General features: G+C 45.5%; 1 protein-coding gene across 2 annotated transcripts in view; it reads left to right on the top strand.

Annotated features, from left to right (window-relative positions):
- The first annotated feature begins 6,157 nt into the window (after positions 1 to 6,157).
- VPS36 (vacuolar protein sorting 36 homolog) overlaps positions 6,158 to 23,722 on the top strand; it is an 83,405-nt gene continuing 65,840 nt past the window's right edge. The window contains exons 1-3 of one of the 2 annotated variants that reach the window (XM_029602781.1): positions 6,158 to 6,610; positions 16,533 to 16,601; positions 19,648 to 19,718. In XM_029602781.1, coding sequence (XP_029458641.1) covers positions 6,515 to 6,610; positions 16,533 to 16,601; positions 19,648 to 19,718 — 236 coding nt within the window. In that variant the 5' untranslated portion in view covers positions 6,158 to 6,514. The remainder of the gene's footprint in view (positions 6,611 to 16,532; positions 16,602 to 19,647; positions 19,719 to 23,722) is intronic. The other variant, XM_029602780.1, reaches the window with a different exon arrangement.

Genomic DNA, 23,722 nt, shown 5'->3' with positions numbered 1-23,722 from the left:
GGTTCATCCGGATCCCAGCCTGCCTCTGCCTCTAAAAATGCCTGGTGCATTAAAAGAACAAATTTAGATGAAAAGAGAACTCTCCTTTTATTGGAACCCGTGGGGGGAGTGGCTTGAGGACCATCGGGGTCAGCCCCACTGCGCGGGCTTAAGGCAGGCGGCGAGAGAGGAGAGGAATCCCCATCCTCTGATTGCAAATCCGCAGGCTGCCGCGTGGTCAAAATGGCCGCCGGCTCCCTCTCACAGGGAGGCGGGGCTGACGACCGCGCGGCAGCCAGTCTCCCCTGCCTTGCCGAAGAAGAAGCTAAAGTGCCGCTGCGGGCAGCGCTCGGCCCCTGGGAGGGTCCCTCGCCCCCGGGAATACAACGGGAGCAGAGGCCCTCCCTGGAGAGTCGCGCCCCCGCCCTACCACAGGCCGTGCAGGCCGAAGACTGCGGCATTCGGAGAGCAGGGAGAAAAAACGCGCCAAAGGTAAGCTCTACAAGCGCGCCAAAATCGCCGGGTGAACTAAAATCCACCCCCTCCGGAGTCCCTGGTGTGCGCGGCAGGCTAGGGCTTACGAATTTAGCACAGCCTGTCGCCAACAGGACTTAAGTGCTCGCGAAGGTTTTTTTTTGTTTTTTTTTAAAGAGCCCTCTTCAGCTACTAGAGCACTGGTAGAATACACTCCTAAGGAGGGGGGGAGGGTGACCGGCCCACCGGTAAACTCTCCCCCAAGACCAAGGGACACTGAATCCGGGTAAAGAGGGAGAGCCAAGCTCTCCACGCCTGCCTTAATAACCAGTTAAAGCCCAATAGAACATCTACTGACAATTTAGTAACTTAAATAAGTATTTTTTTATTTTTTTTTTAAACTAGAGAGAACAAAGTCTCCCCCTGCGTTGATCTAGACAGTTTGGAAAATTTAATTAGTAAAATAGAAGAAAACACCTGATAGGAAATTTAGTCAGAACAGGACCGCAGGTTATGTCTCCCTGATCTGCTGGAGTCAGAGGAAATACTGAGGGCTGGCAGGTGGCACACCAGTATATCTAGGGGGTGCTTTCAGTTTTCTCTCTGACTCCATCTGCTGGAGGGGAGGCATAACCCAGCAGTCTGGACTGATCCTGGTACGTACAGGGAAATAGGCCTTATGGCACTGCCCTGCCAAGCCTGCCAAGAATCAGAACTTCGCCCAGCGCATGTGAAAAGAGGACAGAAACCAAACCTATCCGCTGAGCTAACTACCTTAAACAAAAGAAATTGATCTAGTCAAAGGTCAGCAAGAAGTCAAACCTGAATAACCAAACTCAAATTTAGAAAAGATCAGGACCGCAGGTTATGCCTCTCAATCTGCTGGAGTCAGAGATATACTGAGGGATCGCAGGTAGCACACCAGTATATCTAGGGGGTGCTTTTCTCTGACTCCATCTGCTGGACGGGAGGCATAACCCAGCAGTCTGGACTGATCCTGGTACGTACAGGGAAGGGAGATATAGAGCGTTCACCCAGCAAGATAGGAACCAATCTCTTGAAGAGACAGCGTAGTCCAGGCAGAAGGTCTGTGGCAGATAGCGAAGAGACGATGTGATGGTCACAGGAACATGGAGACGCTGGAGGCATGAAGACACAGGAGACACTGGAGGGATGATGACACAGGGACGATGACACAGGAGACGCTGGAGGCACGGCACCGAAGCACAGGGAACACAGCCTAGGAGCAACAGAGGAATAATATGGGTAGCCAGGACAGTCGCTTCTGCTCACGCCCGTCCCTTTACATTCAATAAATACACTTGACACCGGTTGGGATCAACAGGCCGCAGCTTTTAATTAACAATATCCTGGTGCCTGAGCCAAATTCACCATAACATCCAACTTGCCCGACCCCGCCCATCCGTCACATGTAAGCAAGACGGGCAATCCAAGGCTATCCCAGCCTGTATGCAGTTACATCATAAACATTATCCCCTCCACGACTCCCGCCGCCGCCCAAGCAAGGGGCCGACCACCTCGACCCCCGCCACCGCCCAAGCAAGGATCCGTGCCATCAACAACTGCACCCAGTTGTTAGTTGAAACCACTGATCTAAGTCAAATACTTATAACACAACATAATCCCCCAATCGGCTCGGGCAACCGCCCGCTGCGACAACATCAAAACCCCCGAACAGTAAACATCAACCAAAACTAGGGACGGGTGGGTATCAGCTGCTAGCAGCCACTGCAGCAAACTGAAATGTCTGCTGCATCCCCTTTCCACCCGACTCGCCTTCGGCTCCTCCCCTTCCCCTGTTTGAACCTACAGGAACCAATGGGTTCCCAGCACATCAGAGGTTCGAACATAACCCCCCCCACCCCCCACCCCTTCCTCGTCACATCGCACCAGCCTGCATCCAGGCCGTTACGCCTCCCCCCACTAGCTTTAACCCTCGGCTTGCCAGCTATTTGGCCTGGCACCATATTACTTAGTCCAGGCGGTACAGAACCTGCCTGACCTTCCAGTCTGTTGCAAAGACCAAGAAAGAAAGCAGTTGCAGGGTGTAAAACCTCTATTGTGGTGATGTCATAATCAGACATCATAATCCAGAGCTGGCTTAGCTCTCCAGCTGCGGCCCTTAAAGGGACCTAACACTTTGGTCTCTTGCTATAGTTTTCCCCCTGTCCGAACTCCAAACCAGAAATATGCCTTGTTATATGCTCCTACTTTTACTTGTGTAGAGGATGGACAGTAATCAAACAGCCTATTTCTGTGGATAAAATAGCGCTTTACCCCCTGAAATGGCTTTCATTATTGTCCTCCCTGTATATAATGGTGATGTGCATTCAGCCTTACACATTTTAAAGTCTGAACCTTTCTTTAACAGACGAAGACAAGCCTGCATCAAAAATGACCGAGCGATTGGGAGTCAGGGGAGAGGTGGGTATTTTTTTTTAGATTAAGGGACAGGCCCTTCAGTGAGGTTAGATCCTCTGGAACTGCTCAGGGTAAGTTTTCAGGAGGCTTCTCAGTGCTGAACAGGCTAAGCTAAATTTGGGAACATTTCCAGCCACCATGCTGTGATTGAAAATGTATCCAATAAATGTAATCAACTAAACTTACCCCTTACTTTGTCAGAAATGATAAAGTGGATGGAAAAGCTCCCTTATGGAGAAAGGCCAGACAGATTAGGGCTCTTTAGTTTGGAAAAGAGACAACTAAGAGTACATATGATTGAGATTTATAAACTCATGAGGGAGTTGGAGCAGGTAAAGATGGAATGATTGTTTATCTTTTCCGACAACACTAGGACTAGGGGACACTCCATAAAACTAGCACCTGGCAGATTTAAAACAAAGCATAGGAAGTATTTTTTCATTCAGTGCACAATCAAGCTATGGAATCTATTGCCAGAGAACTTGGTCAAGACAACTAACATGGTGGGGTTCAAAAGATGGTTGGACAAGTTCCTGAAAGAAAAGTCCATAGTTGGGTGAACTTTGGAAGACAGCGCTTCTTCTTGGGAGTGAAACAGATCAACTATCAGGGATCTGCTAGTAACTTGTGAGGCAGATTGGCCACTGATGGAGACCTGATGCTGGGCTTGATGTGGAGGAGTAACCTAGTAGAGCAGTCAGCTAAGAACTAGGGGAACCAGGGTTCAAAGTCTGCTTCTCCCACTGCTGCTCTTTGTGATCTTGGGAAAAGTCACTTCACCCTCCATTGCCTAAGGCAGGTGTAAGCCTAAGGTACAACCCAAGAGAGCCTAAGGTACAACCCAAGAAAGAGATCTAGGTGTCATAGTGGACAACACATTGAAATCGTCGGTGCAGTGTGCTGCGGCAGTCAAAAAAGCAAACAGAATGTTGGGAATTATTAGAAAAGGAATGATGAATAAAACGGAAAATGTCATAATGCCTCTGTATCGCTCCATGGTGAGACCGCACCTTGAATACTGTGTACAATTCTGGTCGCCGCATCTCAAAAAAGATATAATTGCGATGGAGAAGGTACAGAGAAGGGCTACCAAAATGATAAAGGGAATGGAACAACTCCCCTATGAGGAAAGACTAAAGAGGTTAGGACTTTTCAGCTTGGAGAAGAGACGACTGAGGGGGAATATGATAGAGGTGTTTAAAATCATGAGAGGTCTAGAACGGGTAGATGTGAATCGGTTATTTACTCTTCCGGATAGTAGAAAGACTAGGGGGCACTCCATGAAGTTAGTATGGGGCACATTTAAAACTAATCGGAGAAAGTTCTTTTTTACTCAATGCACAATAAACTCTGGAATTTGTTGCCAGAGAATTTTTTTTTTTTTATTTATATATATACCGACATTCATCTCAATTGAGATATCACACCGGTTTACATTCAGGTACTTCCCTATCCCCAGAGGGCTTACAATCTAAGTTTTTTGTACCTGAGGCAATGTAGGGTAAAGTGACTTGCCCAAGGTCACAAGGAGTGACAGTAGGACTTGAACCTTGGTCTCCTTGTTCATAGTCCACTGCTCTAACCACTAGGTTATTCCTCCTCCCTATGTGGTTCATGCAGTTAGTATAGCTGTGTTTAAAAAAGGATTGGATAAGTTCTTGGAGGAGAAGTCCATTACCTGCTATTAAGTTCACTTAGAGAATAGCCACTGCCATTAGCAATGGTTACATGGAATAGACTTAGTTTTTGGGTACTTGCCAGGTTCTTGTGGCCTGGATTGGCCACTGTTGGAAACAGGATGCTGGGCTTGATGGACCCTTGGTCTGACCCAGTATGGCATTTTCTTATGTTCTTATGTACAGGGAAATAACTACAGTAGAACTGTAACTCACCTTCAGGCCGATACAGTACAGTGCACTCCGACGGAGCGCACTGTTAGCCTGCTCTTGGACGCGCGTTGATGGCCCTATTAGGTATGCTTGCGGGATACATTAAGTAAAATGTGCAACCAAGCCGCACATTTTACTTTCAGAAAATAGCGCCGACCCAAAGGCTGGCGCTAATTTCTTCCGGCACCGGGAAAGTGCACAGAAAAGCAGTAAAACTGCTTTTCTGTGCACCCTCCGACTTAATTTCATGGCGATATTAAGTCGGAGGTCCGAAGAGTAAAAAAGTTAAAAAAAAACAAAAATCTGAATTTGGCCCGCGGCTGTCGGGCCGAAAACCGGACGCTCAATTTTGCCGGCATCCGGTTTCCGAGCCCGTGGCTGTCAGCGGGCTCGAGAACCAACGCCAGCAAAATTGAGCGTCGGCTGTCAAACCCACTGACAGCCGCCGCTCCAGGCTAAAAGGAGGCGCTATGGACGCGCTAGTGTCCCTAGCGCCTCCTTTTGCCCGATTCTACCGCACCACCTCATTTGCATACTGTATCACGCGCACCGGCGAGTGGCCGGTGCGCGCGCCGGGGGTGCGGGCGTTCGTCCGCTCTCCCGTGTTTTTACTGAATCGGCCTGCTTGAGTTTGGATTTGGAAAAGAAGAGTAATTAAACCTGAAGGAAAACAGCACAACTGCTAAAACTACTTGTCATCGTGATGGTTTTCAGTGTGATAACACAAGTAACATGGTGAGTTTTGAGCTTTACAGGACCCTATGCCTAAATAAGGGAGCCTCGCCCTGTTCTCTGCTTCTTTGTTTTTATTAATAAACATCACATTGCATGGGTGTGGTGTCATTTCATATAAACCATCCCCATGCCTGACTTCATATTATCAGTATCACCCACATCAACATTTCGGATTAACAGCTAAACCAAATCTCATGCTACGTGTAACTTTGAAAATCTTTCTTACAATTAGAACCACTACTACAGTTAATCATTTTTATAGAGTTACTAGACGTACAAAGTGCTCCGTTGTATCCACATGAAAGAGACAGTCCTTGTTTTGTGGAGTTTACAATCTAAGCAAGCATAGAAAATATCAACACAACAGAGCCCAAATTAAATGTAATCCTGTACTTTTTCCTCAGCCTCTTAAATCCTGCCCTTTTATGCATAAATTGTTGAGATCGGGCTTGGTATGGTCGTGTTTTATTAGGTGGTTAAAATTTAAGAAATTGTGAAGTGAAAGTGTGTTGCAAAGCTAGCCAAGGATGAGATAAAAGCAGTTTTTGAATCTTTTTATATGCAAAGGAACCCCAAATCCTATCACACAGCCTATTAAAAAAAAAACCCCAAAGAAACAGTCGCCAAGGATTTATCACGGTTTTGTCTCAATGCGCAGCTCATAAAAAGCGGGTCTGATATATTTTCTAGGCTTTCTAACGTCCAGCTTCGCCACAACATTCACTTTACGGTCACCAAGCAGCCAGCAAGGAACAGGTTGTGGAATCCGAAAGGTTCCGGGTATCAAGTTTTAACTTCCTGATCTTGCATGGGCTGAACGATTTCTGCCTTTTTGCTGGCTTACACGAGAGCCCGGCTGTTAGCCCCCGCCTGCTCGCGGGAAGCACTCGTGCCAGTAGCCGAGAGCGGGCTCTGGAGGTCGGGGCCTGCTCGCTTCTCCTCGGCCGGGTGGGGGAGAGGGCGGAAGTGCGAGTGGAACGCCGGCCCGCAGGAGGATGGATCGCTTCGTGTGGACCAGCGGCCTGCTGGAGATGAACGAGACGCTAGTGATCCAGCAGCGAGGGGTGCGGCTCTACGACGGCGAAGAGAAAGTAGGCAAGGGCAGGGAACGGCGGTCGGCCCGGCCTCTCTCCATCCCTCCGGGAGCCAGGGGAAACTCCTGGAGCCGAGCAGTCTAATCCTTCCCTTTGATTTTTGCGGTTCCCTTGTATCAGCCTGCTAGAGGATCCACGTGTAAATCGCGACCGGCAGCCGTAGGGCCGTATGCACGTTGGCTTTCCTCCCATTCTGTGTTTATGGGATAAAAGTTCAGTAAATGTATTGGGCCCAGAGCTGGTACGTGCGCATTCGATCAATTTATTCCCAGGCTGCTGCATCGTTCTTGGGGCTTCAGGTGTAACTACATGGCCTGGTTTTGGTTTAGGGATTTACTCTCACTGCTAAATTATGTTATAGGGCGCCGTTTTGGAGGCCATGGCCAGGGCCGGCGGAAGCACTAGGCGAACTAGGCGATCGCCTAGGGCGCTGAGCATTAGGGGGCGCCGAGCCGCTGATGGCCAATGGCCGCCGGTGGACGTCATCCCAATAGCGGCTGAGCGGTGAACTACTGCTATGCTGTGTGCCGAATACACACAGCAAGAAGATCGGCGGGGCCGTGGTGGAGCTCAAGTCACCACGGCCGGAAGAAAACAATCGCGTCTAAACATGCTGGTGCTCCAGCTCCTTCCTGCCCGCGCGGCCCCGGAAGAAAAATGTTGCCGGAGCCGCGCGGGCAGGAAGGAGGAGGTGCATCAGCCAATGCAGGAGCTTCTCCTCCTTCCTGCCCCCGCGGCCCCGGAAGAAAAATGTTGCCGGAGCCGCGCGGGCAGGAAGGAGGAGGATCATCAGCCAATGCAGGAGCTTTCTCCTCCTTCCTGCCCGCGCGGGCCCCGGAAGAAAAAATGTTGCCGGAGCCGCGCGGGCAGGAAAGAGGAGGAGCATCAGCCGCGTACAGAAGAGGAGCAGCGCGGCTCGAGAAGTCCGGGGCGGCTGCAGAGCCCATCCTGCAGCGGCCGTGAAGAGGAGGCCCAGAGGTGAGAGAGAGACTGAGGGTTTGTACAGTGTGTATAGTGTGCCTGTATGAGATGAGTTGAGAGACTGTGTGTGGGAGTGAGGACCTGAATGTTTGCAGAGACAGCATGTGAGAGCCTCTGTGTGTGTGTGAGAGACAGCATGTGACAGTGAGAGCCTGTGCTTGAGCAAGACAGCATGTGGGGAGTGAGAGAGAGCCTGTGTGCCAGAGTCAGACAGCAGAGGAGAGACGGTGTATACATGATTGTATGAGAGAGAGCATGTGAGAGTGAGTGCCTGTGTATGTATGTGTGTGTGTGTGTGTGAGAGAGAGAAAGCATGTGAGAATGAGAACCTGACTGTGTGTTTGAGGGAAGAAGACAGATGGAGAGAAAAGAAATATGTTATAAAAGGAATTGGCAAAAAAATAAGAAAGGGAAGGTGGAAAAAAAAAAAAAGCCTGTGACCAACTGATTAGAAAACTAAGATCAGACAGCAAATGTAAAAAAAAATAAATTATTTTTTACTGATTGGAACATGTAATCTTTGGGAATGTGCAAGAGTAGCACTTTCTCTATGCGGATCTCACAATGTACCATGAGGCCTGCACAGAGGAGGCAGCAGAATGGGCTTCAGTGCCAATAGTAGCAATCAGCACCTCCGCAATAGCCATACAGCAACAGTGGACAGTGGCAGCAGAGGAATGAGAGAGGCTCTGAGGTTGCTGGCAAAAGAAAGAGAGGGGGGTCTCTGCCTTTAGTGTGTGCATGTGTATGAATGGGAGTTTGCCTGGCGGTGTATGTGTTGTGAATGCATGGGTGCCTGCCTGAGGATGGGGAGGGAAGTGGTGGTGAAAATGAATGGGAGCCCGCCTGGGGGTCAGTGTGAGAATGACTGGGAGCTTGCCTGTGTGTGTGTGTGTGTGTTTGTGTGAGAACGATTGGAAGCTTGCCTGGGAGTGTGTGTTTGTGTGTATGTGAGGGAGCCAGTGAGAGCATGAGTGTGTATGAGAAAATCCAGGGGAAGTAAGAGTTTGTTGGGGGGGGGGGGGGGTGTGTGTGGAGGGGGAGAGGAGAGTGCCTTAGAGCCTGAGTGTGTCAGTGTCTGTGAGAGCGAGAGGTTATGGTTGGGTATAAGAGCATGAATGTGTATGTATGTGACAGTGTATGTGTGAGAGAGAATGGACATGTGAGTATGTGTGAGAGAGAGATGATAACCTCAATCAAGAGCTCCCATGTATGGACAGCAGGGGCTTTTTAAAATCCTTATTAGTTTTAATTATTGTGTGTTATTTGATATATGTGCTGTTTTGAAATATTTTATTGGTTTTAGGAAATTGTAAAAAATGTATATGATTTTAATTAATAGAAATTCTATTTATCAGTAGTTTTAAAAATATTATTTTATTAGTATGGTTTTACTATTATAACTGATGCTTTATGTTTCTTGATTTTATTTGTTTTATGAAGAATGGTGGTTCTGTTTTTCCATTGTTAATACACAGAGTCTGGCTTCTTGGGGTTTCCATTTCAGTTTTTTCTAATTTGTGCTCCTTTATTTTGTATTCTGTATTTGGTGAGGGTCTGTCTCTGCTCTGTGTGTGTGACCATGATGAGAGATTCTGCTAGCATAGGGATCTATAGCAATCGGGTTTGTTTTGTTTCCTCAGTAGGTGGAGTATTTGTATTCTAGGACCCAGTGTAATATTTACCCTTGCTTATTCACAGGTAGGGTTATTGTTGTTTGAGTCCTTGGTGTTATTACTGTTATGTTATGATGGGATTGCAGTATAGATTTTGAGTGTCTTTTTTGTGGTGTTTTGTGTTAGTTCACAATGTGCCTGGCAGTGGAAGCTGTTTGTGCTGCTGTTACTGTGAAGTGACACCAGAATTTGAAAATATCTTTCAGTATGATGAGCTGTAAGGGAAACATCCAAGCTCCATTGTTTGGGGGAATTTCAGTGGATGCACAGAGTTACAGAACTGGAGGTACAGGATTTATATTGACATTCTGTTCCTTCCTATATATTCCTGACTTCACTCTCATAGCCACATAGAATCAGTTGACTGAGGCTATCAACATAATTTTATAGTGTGAAACTGGCCAGCTTTTTAAAATAACGCAGAGGACCCTTTGGACTTTTTTATTAACACTTTTTTTAATAACCAATTTTAAAGCAGGATCCATGCTATAGAGGTGGGTGAGATGAAGAAATGTCATTTTGGCGCCCCCCCCCCCCCAATTCTTCTGTCTGGAGACACCACTGATTTTCTGTGACCTTAAGCATTAGTACAAGAAGGATTAAGGGGGGATGCTAGAGAGGCACACACATGCATTGGCCCCCGGGCACCGGAGACCCTTGGTACGCCACTGGGTGCGAGCCATATGGAGCCGCAAGTGGTGGCAAAGAGGAGTGGAGTTTGGCAGGCCGCAAGCAGTGCCCAACCTGCTTGCGACCCAGAAAACCCCAGTCAGCGGGCGTGATCGAGAATGAGGTAAGGGTCGGGGCCGAGACCGGGGGGGGGGGGCGCAAGGGAGAAGGCTCGCCTAGGGCGCCAAATCCCCTTGCACCGGCCCTGGCCATGGCGCAGACGCGGGCTCAGTTTGCAAGCCTTGTGGATAGTACTAGCCAGAGAGCTCCCAGCTCTGTTGATGCTGTTATGGCTCAGGAGTCTCCCCATGAGTTCTGCCAGGAACGAATTGTTTTCTGAGTAGCACTTCCGCCCCTACCGCTTAGCCTTTCGACCTCGCTCTTGGATACTTTTCAAGTGCGTTTTCTTTAATGGAAATCATTTTACAAGAAAACCATCAGGAATGCATTGAGTAATAGCCAGTGCCTTGATTAACATGGGACTTGTATGGAGGAACGCTAATTTGTTTGCACTTGCTAGTGCGTGGTTGTGCGCAAAACTCCTTCAGTCCGATGCAATACTGACGTGCTAAAAATCAGGCCGATACAGTACAATGCGCTCCGGTGGAGCGCACTGTTAACCAGCATTTGGTCGCGTGTTTTCGACGCGCTAGCTTTACCCCTTATACAGTAAGGGGTAATAGCACGTGGAAAACGCGCGTCCAATCCCCCCCCCCCCCCCCCCGAGACTAATAGCGCCCGCAACATGTTGATGGCCCTATTAGTCATTCTCGCGCGATACAGTAAGTAAAATGTGCAGCCAAGCCGCACATTTTACTTTAAGAATTTAGCGCCTACCCAAAGATAGGCGTCAATTTCTGCCAGCGCCGGGGAAATGCACAGAAAAGCAGTAAAAACTGCTTTTCTGTGCACCCTCCGACTTAATATCATGGCGATATTAAGTCGGAGGGTCCCAAAAGTTAAAAATAAAAAATTTAAAATCAGCCTATGGCTCGCGGGTTGAATACCGGACACTCAATTTTGACAGCGTCCGGTTTCCAAACCCGTGGCTGTCAGCGGGCTCGAGAACCGACGCCAGCAAAATTGAGCGTCGGCTGTCAAACCCGCTGACAGCCACCGCTCCTGTCCAAAAAGAGGCGCTAGTGTGTCCCTAGCGCCTCTTTTTACCGTGGTCCCTAATTTAAATATTTTGGTTTATTGAATCGCGCGCACAGGACACTGGGCTTGCCCGCTCTCCCGCGAACTTTACTGTATTGGCCTGAAAGTGCGTCCAAACTGGGTGTGCTTTTTTTAATGCGTGCACAATCACCTCTCCTGGAAGCTCGATGCAATAGGCAAATGAGCTGCCGCACTAAAAAGGACGCACTAGGGATAACTTGTGCGTCCCTAGCACGTCCATGGCATTGGGCGCCCAGTAGAAGTGGCTGTTCGTGGGTTAGGAAAATGGATGTTCAATTTTATGAGCATCTGTTTTCCTAACTTGTGCACAGCCACGGGTTAGGAAAATAGATTTATTTATTTATTTTTAATTTTTATATACCGGTGTTCCTGTATGACATACAAATCACATCGGTTTACATTGAAACAGAAAAGAAATTTGCCCGGAGGCGGTACATGGAACAAGGGGTAAAGAAAACTTGGTTAGGGGAAACTATTTTAGCTAAGTTATGGAATGGACCATAATAACAAACAAACAGTTAACAGTATAAAGTAGTCTGTACAATGAATTATAGGGAGTAGATGCAAAGTAGATGCTTGTTATTTGAGTATCCGTTTCCCTAACCTGACCGCTGGCAAGACACTTTATTTATTTTTTACATTACTCCTTTTTTCGGTTCCTCCGACTTAATATCACAATTATACTGCTTTTCTGTTTACTTTTGGTGCTCCTCAAGATTTAATACCAGCTCCAGGACTGGCATTTAATTTTTGAGGGTAAAAATGTGCTGTCAGGTGCACATTTATTTATTTATTTGTTTGTTTATACAATTGTTATTAAAGACAGAATAGCAAATACAAGAATAACCATCTTGGTCCATGTGAACAAATACAACACAGAGATATAACACTGTTAATGAGCCCAATAACCTACAGCACAATCGTTTTTAGATATTTCCCAAGAAAATATGATAGCTCTCCCCCCTCCTCCCATCCCCAAAATCAGTCATTCTTATTTATTTATTTATTTTTATTTTGTATATACCGACATTCCTGTAAAAATACAAATCATATCGGTTCACAATGAAACATCAATTTCGCTCTAGGGCGGTACAAGAAACAAATTTGCCAGTTAAAACAGTTGAGAACATGTCAAAAACTCATCTAAACATAACCTGCGAATTCAAGAAACTCATGAAACTCATCTCAACAAGAGATAAAATTAAATTAAATACAATAACTGAATCATAACGGGAAAAGGAAGACAATGGAGGGATGGACGAAGGTGCAAAGAGTAGAAGAGGGGAGTGGGAGGAGTGGTCGAAGGAGCAAGTAGTATAAGTGGGGAGTGGAATTTAGTTGTCTAGCTGGAAAGTTCGTTTGGGGGAGTTAGTTAAAGGTTATTATTACCAAAACAAAAGCAATTGAAGACACCTAACAATCCCCAAGGGGCTTATAAGATTTCACCTGTATTATCTGAACCACACGTCCCTTCTACAGCGTCTAGCAGACATCGGCATCACAGGATCGGCGTTCAACTGGTTCAAATCATTCCTTGAAAACAGGTTCTACAAGGTCAGGATAAACAACAAAGAGGCTCACCCTATCAGATCAAATCTGGGGGTACCCCAAGGATCATCACTGTCACCTACGCTATTCAATATTTACCTCTTTCCACTCTGCCACCTACTAACCAACCTCAAGTTAACGCATTTCTTATACGCGGACGACATACAGATTCTCATCCCCATAGCTGAATCACTCCACAAAACATGGTCTTACTGGAATAGTTGCCTTACTGCAATCAACAACCTACTCACCAGCCTCAACCTCGTCCTTAACACCAACAAAACCGAAATCCTCCTAAAAGCCCCAGACAACTGCATTCCGCTTAATCCCCCCTATTTCTTCCCAACTCCCCATCACATTTATAGACCACACAACACATGTAAGAGACCTGGGTGTGCTACTAGACAACCAACTCAACCTAAGCAAATTCGAAAACAACACCACTAAGGAATGCTTCTTTAAATTGCAAGTATTAAAAAAATTAAAACCACTTCTGAACTTCCGAGATTTCCACCTGGTACTACAATCTGTCATCCTCCCGAAACTGGATTACTGCAACTCACTCCTTCTGGGCCTACCCGCCAGCACAATCAAACCTCTTCAGATGGTCCAGAACGCGTCGGCAAGGATCCTCACAAACACCAATAAAAGGGAACACATCACCCCTATCCTCCAGAACCTTCACTGGCTGCCAATTAAATTCAGGATACTCTTTAAAGCCCTCATGATGATCCATAAGGCCTTACACAACATCTCCCCCCTCAACCTAACCTTCCAACTTCAGCAGCACACCACCATGAGACCCATCAGAAGAGCGTACAAGTACATGCTACACACCCAGCCTGCCAAAACCTCACTTAGGAAACGCTCCCTTTCCACAGCTGGTCCCTCACTTTGGAACTCGCTCCCTCCAGACCTCCGCCAAGAACCCTGCCTTTTGGTATTCAAAAAGAAGCTAAAGACCTGGCTATTTAGCCAAGTGTTCCCTGATAGCTATGTGCCGATGAATAGAGCGTTACAGACGCTGGTCCACCAATCCCACTGTAAATATGTTTTGAACTGTATATGCCTTAAATTGTACTTCTTTTGCTAATCATGTTCTGTAAGTTTCAGTTTCAACCATTGTTTCAATGTATCCGCCCCTGAGGCGACAGTTCAGTTGTCTGTAAACCGGTGCGATATGTATTCTATACAGGAACATCGGTATATAAAAATAAATAAATTATCTTCCCCTATAATTAGAGGGTTTCAGGTCTTCATAAGGTATCAAAAAGTATTCCCGAAAACTAAACCTCACCAAGGAAACCCCCTACCCTCATCAACCCTCTTAAGAGCAGGAATCTCACCATAGAATATAAGCAGACCAAATTTTGTCAAACTTTACCATAGTATTCCTTTGATAAGCAGTGATCTTGTTCATACAGTACAAGCTGTGGATACAACGAAGCAAACCCTATAATGAAGGGATCTGTGTGGAGCGCCAATATTTGGCAGTCTCACAGCGTGCTCCCGTAACAACCTGAATCACTACTTTTTGTTGGAATTTATTACCTTCAGGGATGGGGACATTCAGTAGTGCCTGTAATGGATACAACTTGAAGGTAAAACCCAGCACGCTCTGCAGCCAGGTAGAGACCTCTCCCCAGTAACCTTGAATGAGCGGGCACTCTCACCACATATGCAAATATGTTCCCAAACCCCCACACTTCTTCCAACACCTATCAGAGATCAGAGAAAAACGATGCAACTTAGGAGTATAATACCAGCAAAAAAAAAAATCTTTATACCTATTCTCAATTAAATTGGTAGCAATCAGCCCTCTTCCCATTTCTGAAAAGATAACCCTCCATTCCTAATCTGGCAAGGGACGTCCCAAATCCTGTTCCCAGGCCTTAATATGGCTTGGAGTAGAAGATGGGTCCCTGTTAAGCAAGTTATAACATTTAGAAATTAATTTCCCCACTTTATCCACATTCCAGCACCAGGATTCAAACATGGAGACCTCCCCTTGCTATAACCTACGCCACAGAAGTGATTGACAAAAAATGTCTAACCTGCAAGTAAGCATACATTTCCTTAGCTGAAAGGGTACACATTTATTTTTTACATAGGAGGGTAATGGCTAATAGCCTCATCAACATGGCATTTACATGTGATGAGCGCTATTAGCTACACGCTGATTTGGACGCACATTTCGGATGCGCTAACCCCCTTATTGCATCAGGGGTTGTGGGTGTGCTTCCGAAAACGCGCATCCACCGTGGGTTAACCTGTGCACTAAACTGAGCGCACGGTATTGCATCCGCCTGCCTGTTCACATGCGAACAAAAATGTGCGAGTGCAGCTTATGACATCAGGGCTTTTTAAAGGTGCTTTATTGATAAGGCCCAGAATTAGAGCTTATTTTAAAATAAAGTTCATACTTTTTTCTTGAATGCAATTGTACATGCTTTGGGTCTGATATTGAATATGGGAGTAACTGAAAATTGTGGAAAATCCAGAAAATAACTTGATATGTGAATAATGGGTTATCATCCTTGACTGTTAACACTTTTAAGTTCGCTTACATGCTTCTTCCAGCAGAGGTCACTCAATAGCAAAAATTTAAATAAAAGCAGCCCGTGGACCTCAGGTGCTTTTTTGCCTTCTACCAAAGCCATTTCTGTGTATCCCTTGCTGTTTGCTAACATGCTTAATAGTACTTGCTGGAGGCGCTAAATGATATGGGGGGATGTGACAAAGAAAGACAAAAATAAATGCAGTATTGGAACTTTATATGTAAAAATTCAGAAAACAGTGAAAAAGGACTTAATATGAGTAAAAAAAAATGGAAGGAAAGTACAAAACCGAAGTAAAAGCAAGCATGTAAAAATGAAATAATTCTGTACTCGTCCATTCGTTGCTGGGCTATGCTGCTGGTCCTTGGGCAGACTGCTGTGATGCCAGTCCTTGGGTGGTTCTATTTTGCTCTTTGACTGGGTCTGTTGCACTGATTCTAAGATGCCAAGTAACATCTTGCTTACTGCGTCCTGGTTTTCCTCCTCCCCCGGGGAAGCAGAAGTGACCTGGGTGCTAGAGAAATGATTTAGGACCCAATAGGGTGTGATTTCCAATGGATCAAGCAGGGACTACAAGTACCACAATGCACCGGGATACAAGTTCAAAAGCTAGATAAGACCCAAAGTCTCCCTGCAGACACTGGCTCACTTGGCAGACCTTTAATCCCAGTCCTCCTTTATCTTCACCAGTGGTGACTTAGATCATTTGTACTTTGTGTTTATGGGACCTGGGCAGATGTTTCCTGTAAACTTGCCCATCAGTTCTTACTTTAGTTTGTGTCCTTATGATCAGAAAGTTGAGGGGCATGCTGGGAAGCACATAGAGCTGTCATAACCATGTGTACATTTGTACAGTAAAGCAGTGAAACAGCCACACATCTCCTTGTTAAAATATAACATCAACTGGGACAAGTGCTCTTAAGTATAAAAAAAAAAATAAAAAGTTTGAATGTGACTCTTTTGAAGACTTGCCTTGCTGTTATTGTGGCTCAGTTAGTGGCTTAAGCCAAGGACCAATGTTTATAAAACTGAAAATAATTCAAAGATGTTCTTCTCACTGCAAGGTGCCTTTCTGCACTACATAGAGTAAGGAAAGGCAAGCAGGGAGCACTCCCCTTACGTCTCTCGGTAGAAGGGAAGTATTTTTGTTCTGCCTGTCTTGGCATGTTAGACGTGAGGACATCTCTGGCTCTAAAGCATAATGAAGCCAATAACATGGTAACATGTTTGTCGTTTTGCAGAAAATCAATCTGCCCACCTTGCTCTGATGCCTTCAGTGGATATTAACTTTTCTTTTCTCTGGGCTAGGCAAAGCTTGACTATGGGACGCTTCTTCTCAGTACGCACAGGCTGCTCTGGAGGGATCAGAAGAATCACGTACGTACTCTGCCAAGTTTCTTAATGCTGCTTTCCTTGCATGGATGTATGAATTTGCTTTTTTTATTTTTATTCAACTTTACAAATTATTTGAAGATACACCCAGTCAATATGCATTAACAATATAAACTCATATAGAACAAGAGAAAGACAAACAGTCTATATTTCTGCATAATGCGTTATTATAAACCAAGATACAAAATACTTGTTTAATTATCCAGAGCAATTGCGCTCATACCTTGAATCTTGATACCTATCTCTTGGGAGAATAAAAATGTAGAAACGGATTAGACACAAATCTTAAGGGTTTTCTTTAAAACTTTAAATATTATTGCTCCCTTTAGTTTCTTAACGATTAGGCTCTATAATTTCTGCTAATTTTGAATTAGAGTAACACAATGAATTTGCTTTTTGAACCCTCCCAGTTGTTTGGGTAGTATGGCCGGGGAGCTGATACCCTCCTGGAAGTTTGGAAAACATCAGCACACTGGTGCTGGGATTTTCCTGTGTCTTGCTCTGGATTTTTATTTTAATATCTGCAAGTGTTTGTGCACCCCTGAGACCGCGCTCAGCAGGGTGTCTTCTCCCAGGGGCCCCAGGTGTTTCACCTCTGAGACAGGCCTGAATCTTACCACCCTTGTGGGACCTGAGCGTACCTCACCTGCTCTGTGTTGCACTTTGTGCCTGAAGACAGGCCAGATAAAATCATTTTAACGTGGATGAATTTAAAATAGTATTTTCTTCCAGGTCTTTGTTTCTTATTCTCACACCTTGCACTTGCATTTTAAAGAGGTTCTCGACTTCAGTGTACTGTAACTTCAGTAATCATTGATTACTGAAGTTACAGTACACAAAGGTGGCCCTCCACCCTGGATTGATTGCACGAGCCTGATGATTCTTTGGCATGGCCGTGTGCTGTCATGAGTGAGATCTGGGTTGGATTCCTGGCCCCAGCTTCTCCAGCTTAGGCTAATCGGAGCTGGAAATGCTGCAGAAGCCACGTTCACAGACCCTGGGGGAAAAGAGACTCATCCATTGCAAATAGCGATAACCAATGGGCAGACAATTCGGGCTGCATGCATACCTAGTTCTGGAATGAGTCACAATTTCTCGTCCCTGGCTGAGAACTGCCATGATGGTGGCTGGATCATAGAGGAAGAGGGTTAAAAATGACAGAGGGAATCCCTGAGTAGTTAACGATAAAGACTTGTGGCACAGCTGCTCCAGTAGAGACCAGCTGTGATGGAGCTGGAAGCCCAAAGGGATAGGTATGCACTGCTAGGTTAAAAAAAATCAATAACATTGTTTTCCCTAATGCCTCGCTCCTGCAAGGCATAAAAACTGTTTGAAATAACCCCAGTACATATCTAGGATTTTTCAATTTGTAGCTGCGCCTCTTTCAGTGTTGTGGAACGTGTTCTAGGGGACATGGTTTACCGCCCAGAACATCTGTAAGGAAGCAGTACAAAAAGAGTCAAATCCCAGCAGAACTGCCCAAGAAAAGAAGAATGCTCCAATCGTAAAACTGGAGAAAGCTGGGCCAGCCCAGTGGCTTGGTGGCAAATGCTGTGGTCTGCCATGCAGAGGAGGCACTCACAGCCCCTGGGGGGAGGGGCCCTCTGTCATTGCTCAGTGGTGACACCTAGTCACTAGATTTTAGGGTCCATATTAACTGGATTCCACAGGGAGATGCAGTTAGTGGCTCCTGGCCAGAGTTCGGGGGGGGGGGGGGGGGGGGGGGGGGCTATCAAATAGGGGAAGCCTCCCAGATAATTGAAGGTTCGTGGTCTCATAGCCCAAAGGCGCAGGATGAATTTGCCAGGCTAAAACAAACTGGAGAAAGTCAGAGGAAAGAAAAACCAAAAGCCTCTTTAGGGAATGAGGGAAGACATTATAAGAGCTCTGTTGGTACTTAAAAGGCAGTACTGCTGTACTAATTCCCAAAGCTTGATGTGCAATATTGGTCATTTGGAGAAGGACAGTAACAGTGCAAATTGAAGCTGCATCTCTGCTAAATCTTTGCTGCGTTTGTTTACAAGAAATACATAGGTATTTGTAATTGCTTGGTGGCTTTAGTGAGGGATGAGAATTTGACATGTCAAGGTGGTCATAGAATTAATCAATTTAGGCAATGTTCTCTTTCAGAAAGATAACATCATCACCTTTATTAAATCCTGGATACCAAAAATAAGAACTTTTCAAGTAAGGATGAAGGGAGTAATAAAAAATGAACCTAGCATATGGATAATGGAAGAGTGGCTTCAGGTTGTTGTATTCCAGAGCTCAGAAGTCACACATTAATCATATTCATAGAATGTGTAGTGTGTGCGAGAAGCTTATAGTCGCCTGGATCCCTTCACTTATACATCAATTATCATAAAAATCTGACTCCTTCGGAGCTTTAGGACACAGTGCAACCATGTGGTGGTCATTCCTAGTGACCTGTATAAGTTAGTGGCTTCCAGTAGCAAGATGCATTTGCTTTTTTACTGATACTGACTTGCTTTTTACCGGGGCTGGAAATATAGGAGGTAATATACTAAGGCTTTTATTTCATTTTCTGCCAATGGGGAAAATGCTTAGCAAATGAGCCCCATGGTTATCAAATTTAGGCAACAGTCTAAAATTTTTAGGAGCCAGTAAAAAAAAAAAAAGTTTTTCATGCTTTTTTTATTTTTATTTGCATTATTTTCTTGTTTTGCTCTCTTTCATTTATTTCTTAATTTTTTTATTTTTTTTTTGCTTTACTGAATTTTAAGCACCCAGGTGACCTGGGTTCCAGTCCTGCTTATGATTACAAACACCGTTAGGTCTTACTGGACAATCCCAGCCGCAAGCCAACATCATCTTGCCATTTTTTCAGTGATGTAATGGTGCCATTATTTTCAGCAACTTTTACTTTTCCTTGAATTTCTTCAGCATTACCAAAAAAAAAAAAAATTGATTTTATCTTCCATATTTTTATTTAAAGAAAGTTACTGAAGCCTTATTAGGCAATTGAAAATAAATGTGTTGTTTTTCTGCTTTTTTGTTTAATTAATTTTAGGAATGCTGCATTGGCATCCCGCTTTCTCAAATCGTGTTCATCGAAGAGCAGGCAGGCGGGATAGGAAAAAGGTACGAACGTATTTAATCTGTTATCTGTCTGGCGCCCTTCTGGCTTGTTGTTTGGGTCTGGATAAAGCTGTCCCTTGCCCCTCGCCTTCCTCCTCTACTCTCTTGTGTAGCGCCCGTTCCCAGCCCTGGCTGAGGCCTGGTGTGCTGTGAGTTCCAGAAAAACGTACTTGATGTGCTCTGGTACCAGCGGCCTGCTTCCCATTTTTTGTGTGTGTTTATTTTTTTTATTGGCTTTCTTGTTCTTGTGTAAGAAAAGCTGAACCAAAGGAGCCTGAAGGCATCTGGTTATTTTCTTTCCCCAAGCCTTTTGAGGGGTGAAAGCATCCTGTGTTATACCTTGCACGCTGACCTCTTGGCAGTTACTGGGAGAATATTTATGATTTGTTTCTCTATCTTGGCTTTCATATTCTTGCTGCGTGCTCTCTTGTTTTCTTATGTTTTCCTTTTCCTTTGTTTTGTTTCTTTTAAAATCCTTTTTTAAAATCAGTTTCCACACCTTTCCTGCACTCTGTCCGTCTCTGCCCCGCTGCTTGACCTTTAAACTTTTTTTTGCCATATTGAACTCACCCGTCTTTATTTTTTCTTTTTCCTATGCCACATCTCTTCTGCTTATTGAAATACCAGTCGTCTCCTTTTGACAAGAGCTGGACCTAGAAACACAGACTATGATGGCAGATAAGGATCACAGGGCTTATCTAGTCTACCCGTTTTTCCCCCTCCTGCAATTCTGCAGATCCTGTTTTGATGTCCGGTTTGCCCTCCCTTCTCTTCCACTAAAGATTTAATGTGCCTGTCCCATGCTTTCTTGAATTCTAATACTGTCTTTGTCTTCACTGTCTGCAATGAGATGTTGCATATATTCATTGAGCTGTTAGTATAGCTGGGTTTAAAAATGGTTTGGACGAGTTCCTGGAAGAAAAGTCCATTAACAATTATTAAGGTAGAGTTGCAGAAATCTTGGGATAAGCAGCTTGGAATGTATCTACCCCTTGGGATCCTGCCAGGTACTTGTGACTTGGATTGGCCACTGTTGGAAACAGGATACTGGGCTTGATGGACCCTTGGTCTGACCCAGTATGGCAGGTCTTATATTCAACTCATGCAGGCCCTTCCTCAGCCCTCTCTTCCTAAAATAATAATAAATACTTCTTTACATTGCTCATAACTCTACCCCCTTCTACTTTCATGGCAAAACCCCTTATTCTGGAATTTCTTTTCCAGATTTACAACAAGGAGTTCTATAAATAAGGACATCCCAAACTGTGGGTTGGGACCCCAAATGGAAGTCACAGGCACCTCAAATGGCAGTGCTTTTCAGGTTCTAGAAGCAGCAGCATTAGTAATGGAAGGCAGCATGGGGCCTGCAAACCAGCACTCGCTCACAGGCCCTGCAGGGATCCTGCCCTTGTCTGAGTTTCTTTGGTGACAGGAAGCCATGCATGTGAAGGGACTGGGGCCGCTGCTGGGCCTGTGAGCTTGCACTGCTCACAGGTCTCTTATTGACTTTGATTACTAATGCTGCTGCTGCTGCTGCTTGCAGATCACTGTCAGACTTGGGACCAGCCATGAGGGGAGGATAAGGGAGAGCTGAGTGAGTATGGGCCGGTGAAGTTTGCAAGAGCTCCTTTCTCCTGAACCTCTCCAAGAGAAAAATGTTGCCGCTATCATCAGTCTGCCCTCTTTCATCCACCTTTGGCCTGGGGCCCAAAGGAAATTTTGCTATTGGCTCTAGCCCAGGGTGATGTTTAAAGGAAAGGATCGGGAGGGGTTTGAGGGTTGCATCAGCTGGAGAGGGAATGGCAGTGGAGGGTGAGAGGGGGAATGAAAGATGATTGACTGGGGGGGGGGGGAATGTGAGATAAGGTTTGGAGAGGTGGAGGGGAGGCTAGAAGGTGAAAGAGAGGGGATGAGGGGGAGGAAGGGATAGGGTTAGGGTGAGAGGGAGGAAATGACACAGGGTCAGCTGGGGTATGAGAAGGGTTTGGGGGTGAGAGAGGATCACCTGGGGGGGGGAATAAAACGGGCTGAAAGGGTGAAAGTGAGGGAGTGGGCTGAGGAGGTGAGAGAAGCTGGTGGATGTTAGGGTATCAGTGGGAAGGCTGAGAGGGAGGCTGATTGAGAGAGGAAGTCCACTGGAGGGGAGGAGGTTAAGAGAGGGGTTCCACTGGAGAGGGTGGAGGTTGATAGAGAGAATTGACTAGAGAGGGTGGAGGGTGAGAGAGAGGATCAGCTGGAATGGAGCAATTGTTGGAGGGGACCTGCATCCCTGCTTATTTGTTTTGGTTTTCTCGGGGGGGGGGGGGGGAGGAATATGTGAATTTTCAGTGCTAAAATGGGGTCGTATTGGCTCAAAGTAGAGGATGCTCTTCCGTAAATGATTGTGCAGGTTAGGGAGGGTAGAATGTCAGGGAAAAGCTGGGCTCTTGTTTCCTGAGCTGAGAGTGATAAGAGTATCGGAGCCCTCGGAACTGAGGGGGCATTCCATGCTCCGTCATTCTTGGGCCCCTTTCTAGCCAGGGTCGGTTCTAGCATTAAGTACATCCTGAGCGAAAGAGGGAATCTGACGAAGGCCCAGGAAGTGCAGGTGGATACTGGGGCTCTAGAAAGTGCAACCAAGTGAATCCGGGCTAAAACCGAAGTGATCAGAGAGAGGACATAAATATAAATAGAGTGGTGTTCAGTGGGATGAGAGAGGAGCCCTGGTCTTTTCCCCAGTGAATAGGATTTCTTGGCGCTGCTGATTTTATGTATAGGCCAGTCTCTTTCGGCAGAGTTAAAATGTTGAACACTAAATGCAAGAAGAACCACAACAAATGCTGGATTAAAGTGATACAGTCCCAGATTTCAGATGAGTTTATAAATCCAAAAGTTCTTTTATTCAAAAGATGGCAACTCCACTGTATACAATGAACATTGTCTTTCACGCACAAGGGGTCCCCCGACACGGACCCGTGTTTCGCCAACGGCTGCGTCGGGAGGGATGCCCAAGAGAATTTTATTAAGGGATTTCTAAAAACAATTACAAAGGACTGTATTAGAGACCATGGTACCAGTACAGAATAGATACAATTAAATATAGCACGCATGAAATTTTACCTTAATCGGAGTTCACAGATTCAGGGCAGGGAGCGCGCTTGAGCATAGACTAGAACTGACTTAAAAGCTGTCAAAAATTGCGCCAAACAGGTTTCACAGACCAATCAGAATAGAGGAACGTACAGCCAATCACAAGTGAAAGAGCAGAAACACCTGCAACCTATCAGAATCAGGCAAAGTGGAACCATTCGATACTCTATCACTCTCAGCTCAGGTACACCGCATAGACTCTGTCATACCGAAGGCCCTTAACAAAGAAATCGAATGGTTCCACTTTGCCTGATTCTGATAGGTTGCAGGTGTTTCTGCTCTTTCACTTGTGATTGGCTGTACGTTCCTCTATTCTGATTGGTCTGTGAAACCTGTTTGGCGCAATTTTGACAGCTTTTAAGTCAGTTCTAGTCTATGCTCAAGCGCGCTCCCTGCCCTGAATCTGTGAACTCCGATTAAGGTAAAATTTCATGCGTGCTATATTTAATTGTATCTATTCTGTACTGGTACCATGGTCTCTAATACAGTCCTTTGTAATTGTTTTTAGAAATCCCTTAATAAAATTCTCTTGGGCATCCCTCCCGACGCAGCTGTTGGCGAAACACGGGTCCGTGTCGGGGGACCCCTTAAGAACATAAGAAATTGCCATGCTGGGTCAGACCAAGGGTCCATCAAGCCCAGCATCCTGTTTCCAACAGAGGCCAAAAACCAGGCCACAAGAACCTGGCAATTACCCAAACACTAAGAAGAACCATGCTACTGATACAATTAATAGCAGTGGCTATTCCCTAAGTATAATTGATTAATAGCCATTAATGGACTTCTCCTCCCTTGTGCGTGAAAGACCATGTTCATTGTATACAGTGGAGTTGCCATCTTTTGAATAAAAGAACTTTTGGATTTATAAACTCATCTGA

The sequence above is a fragment of the Rhinatrema bivittatum genome, chromosome 5, assembly GCF_901001135.1.
Source record: "Rhinatrema bivittatum chromosome 5, aRhiBiv1.1, whole genome shotgun sequence".
In the NCBI taxonomy this organism is placed as follows: domain Eukaryota; kingdom Metazoa; phylum Chordata; class Amphibia; order Gymnophiona; family Rhinatrematidae; genus Rhinatrema; species Rhinatrema bivittatum.
Note: the sequence above shows the minus strand (reverse complement) of the source record. Positions and strands in the feature narration are given on the sequence as shown.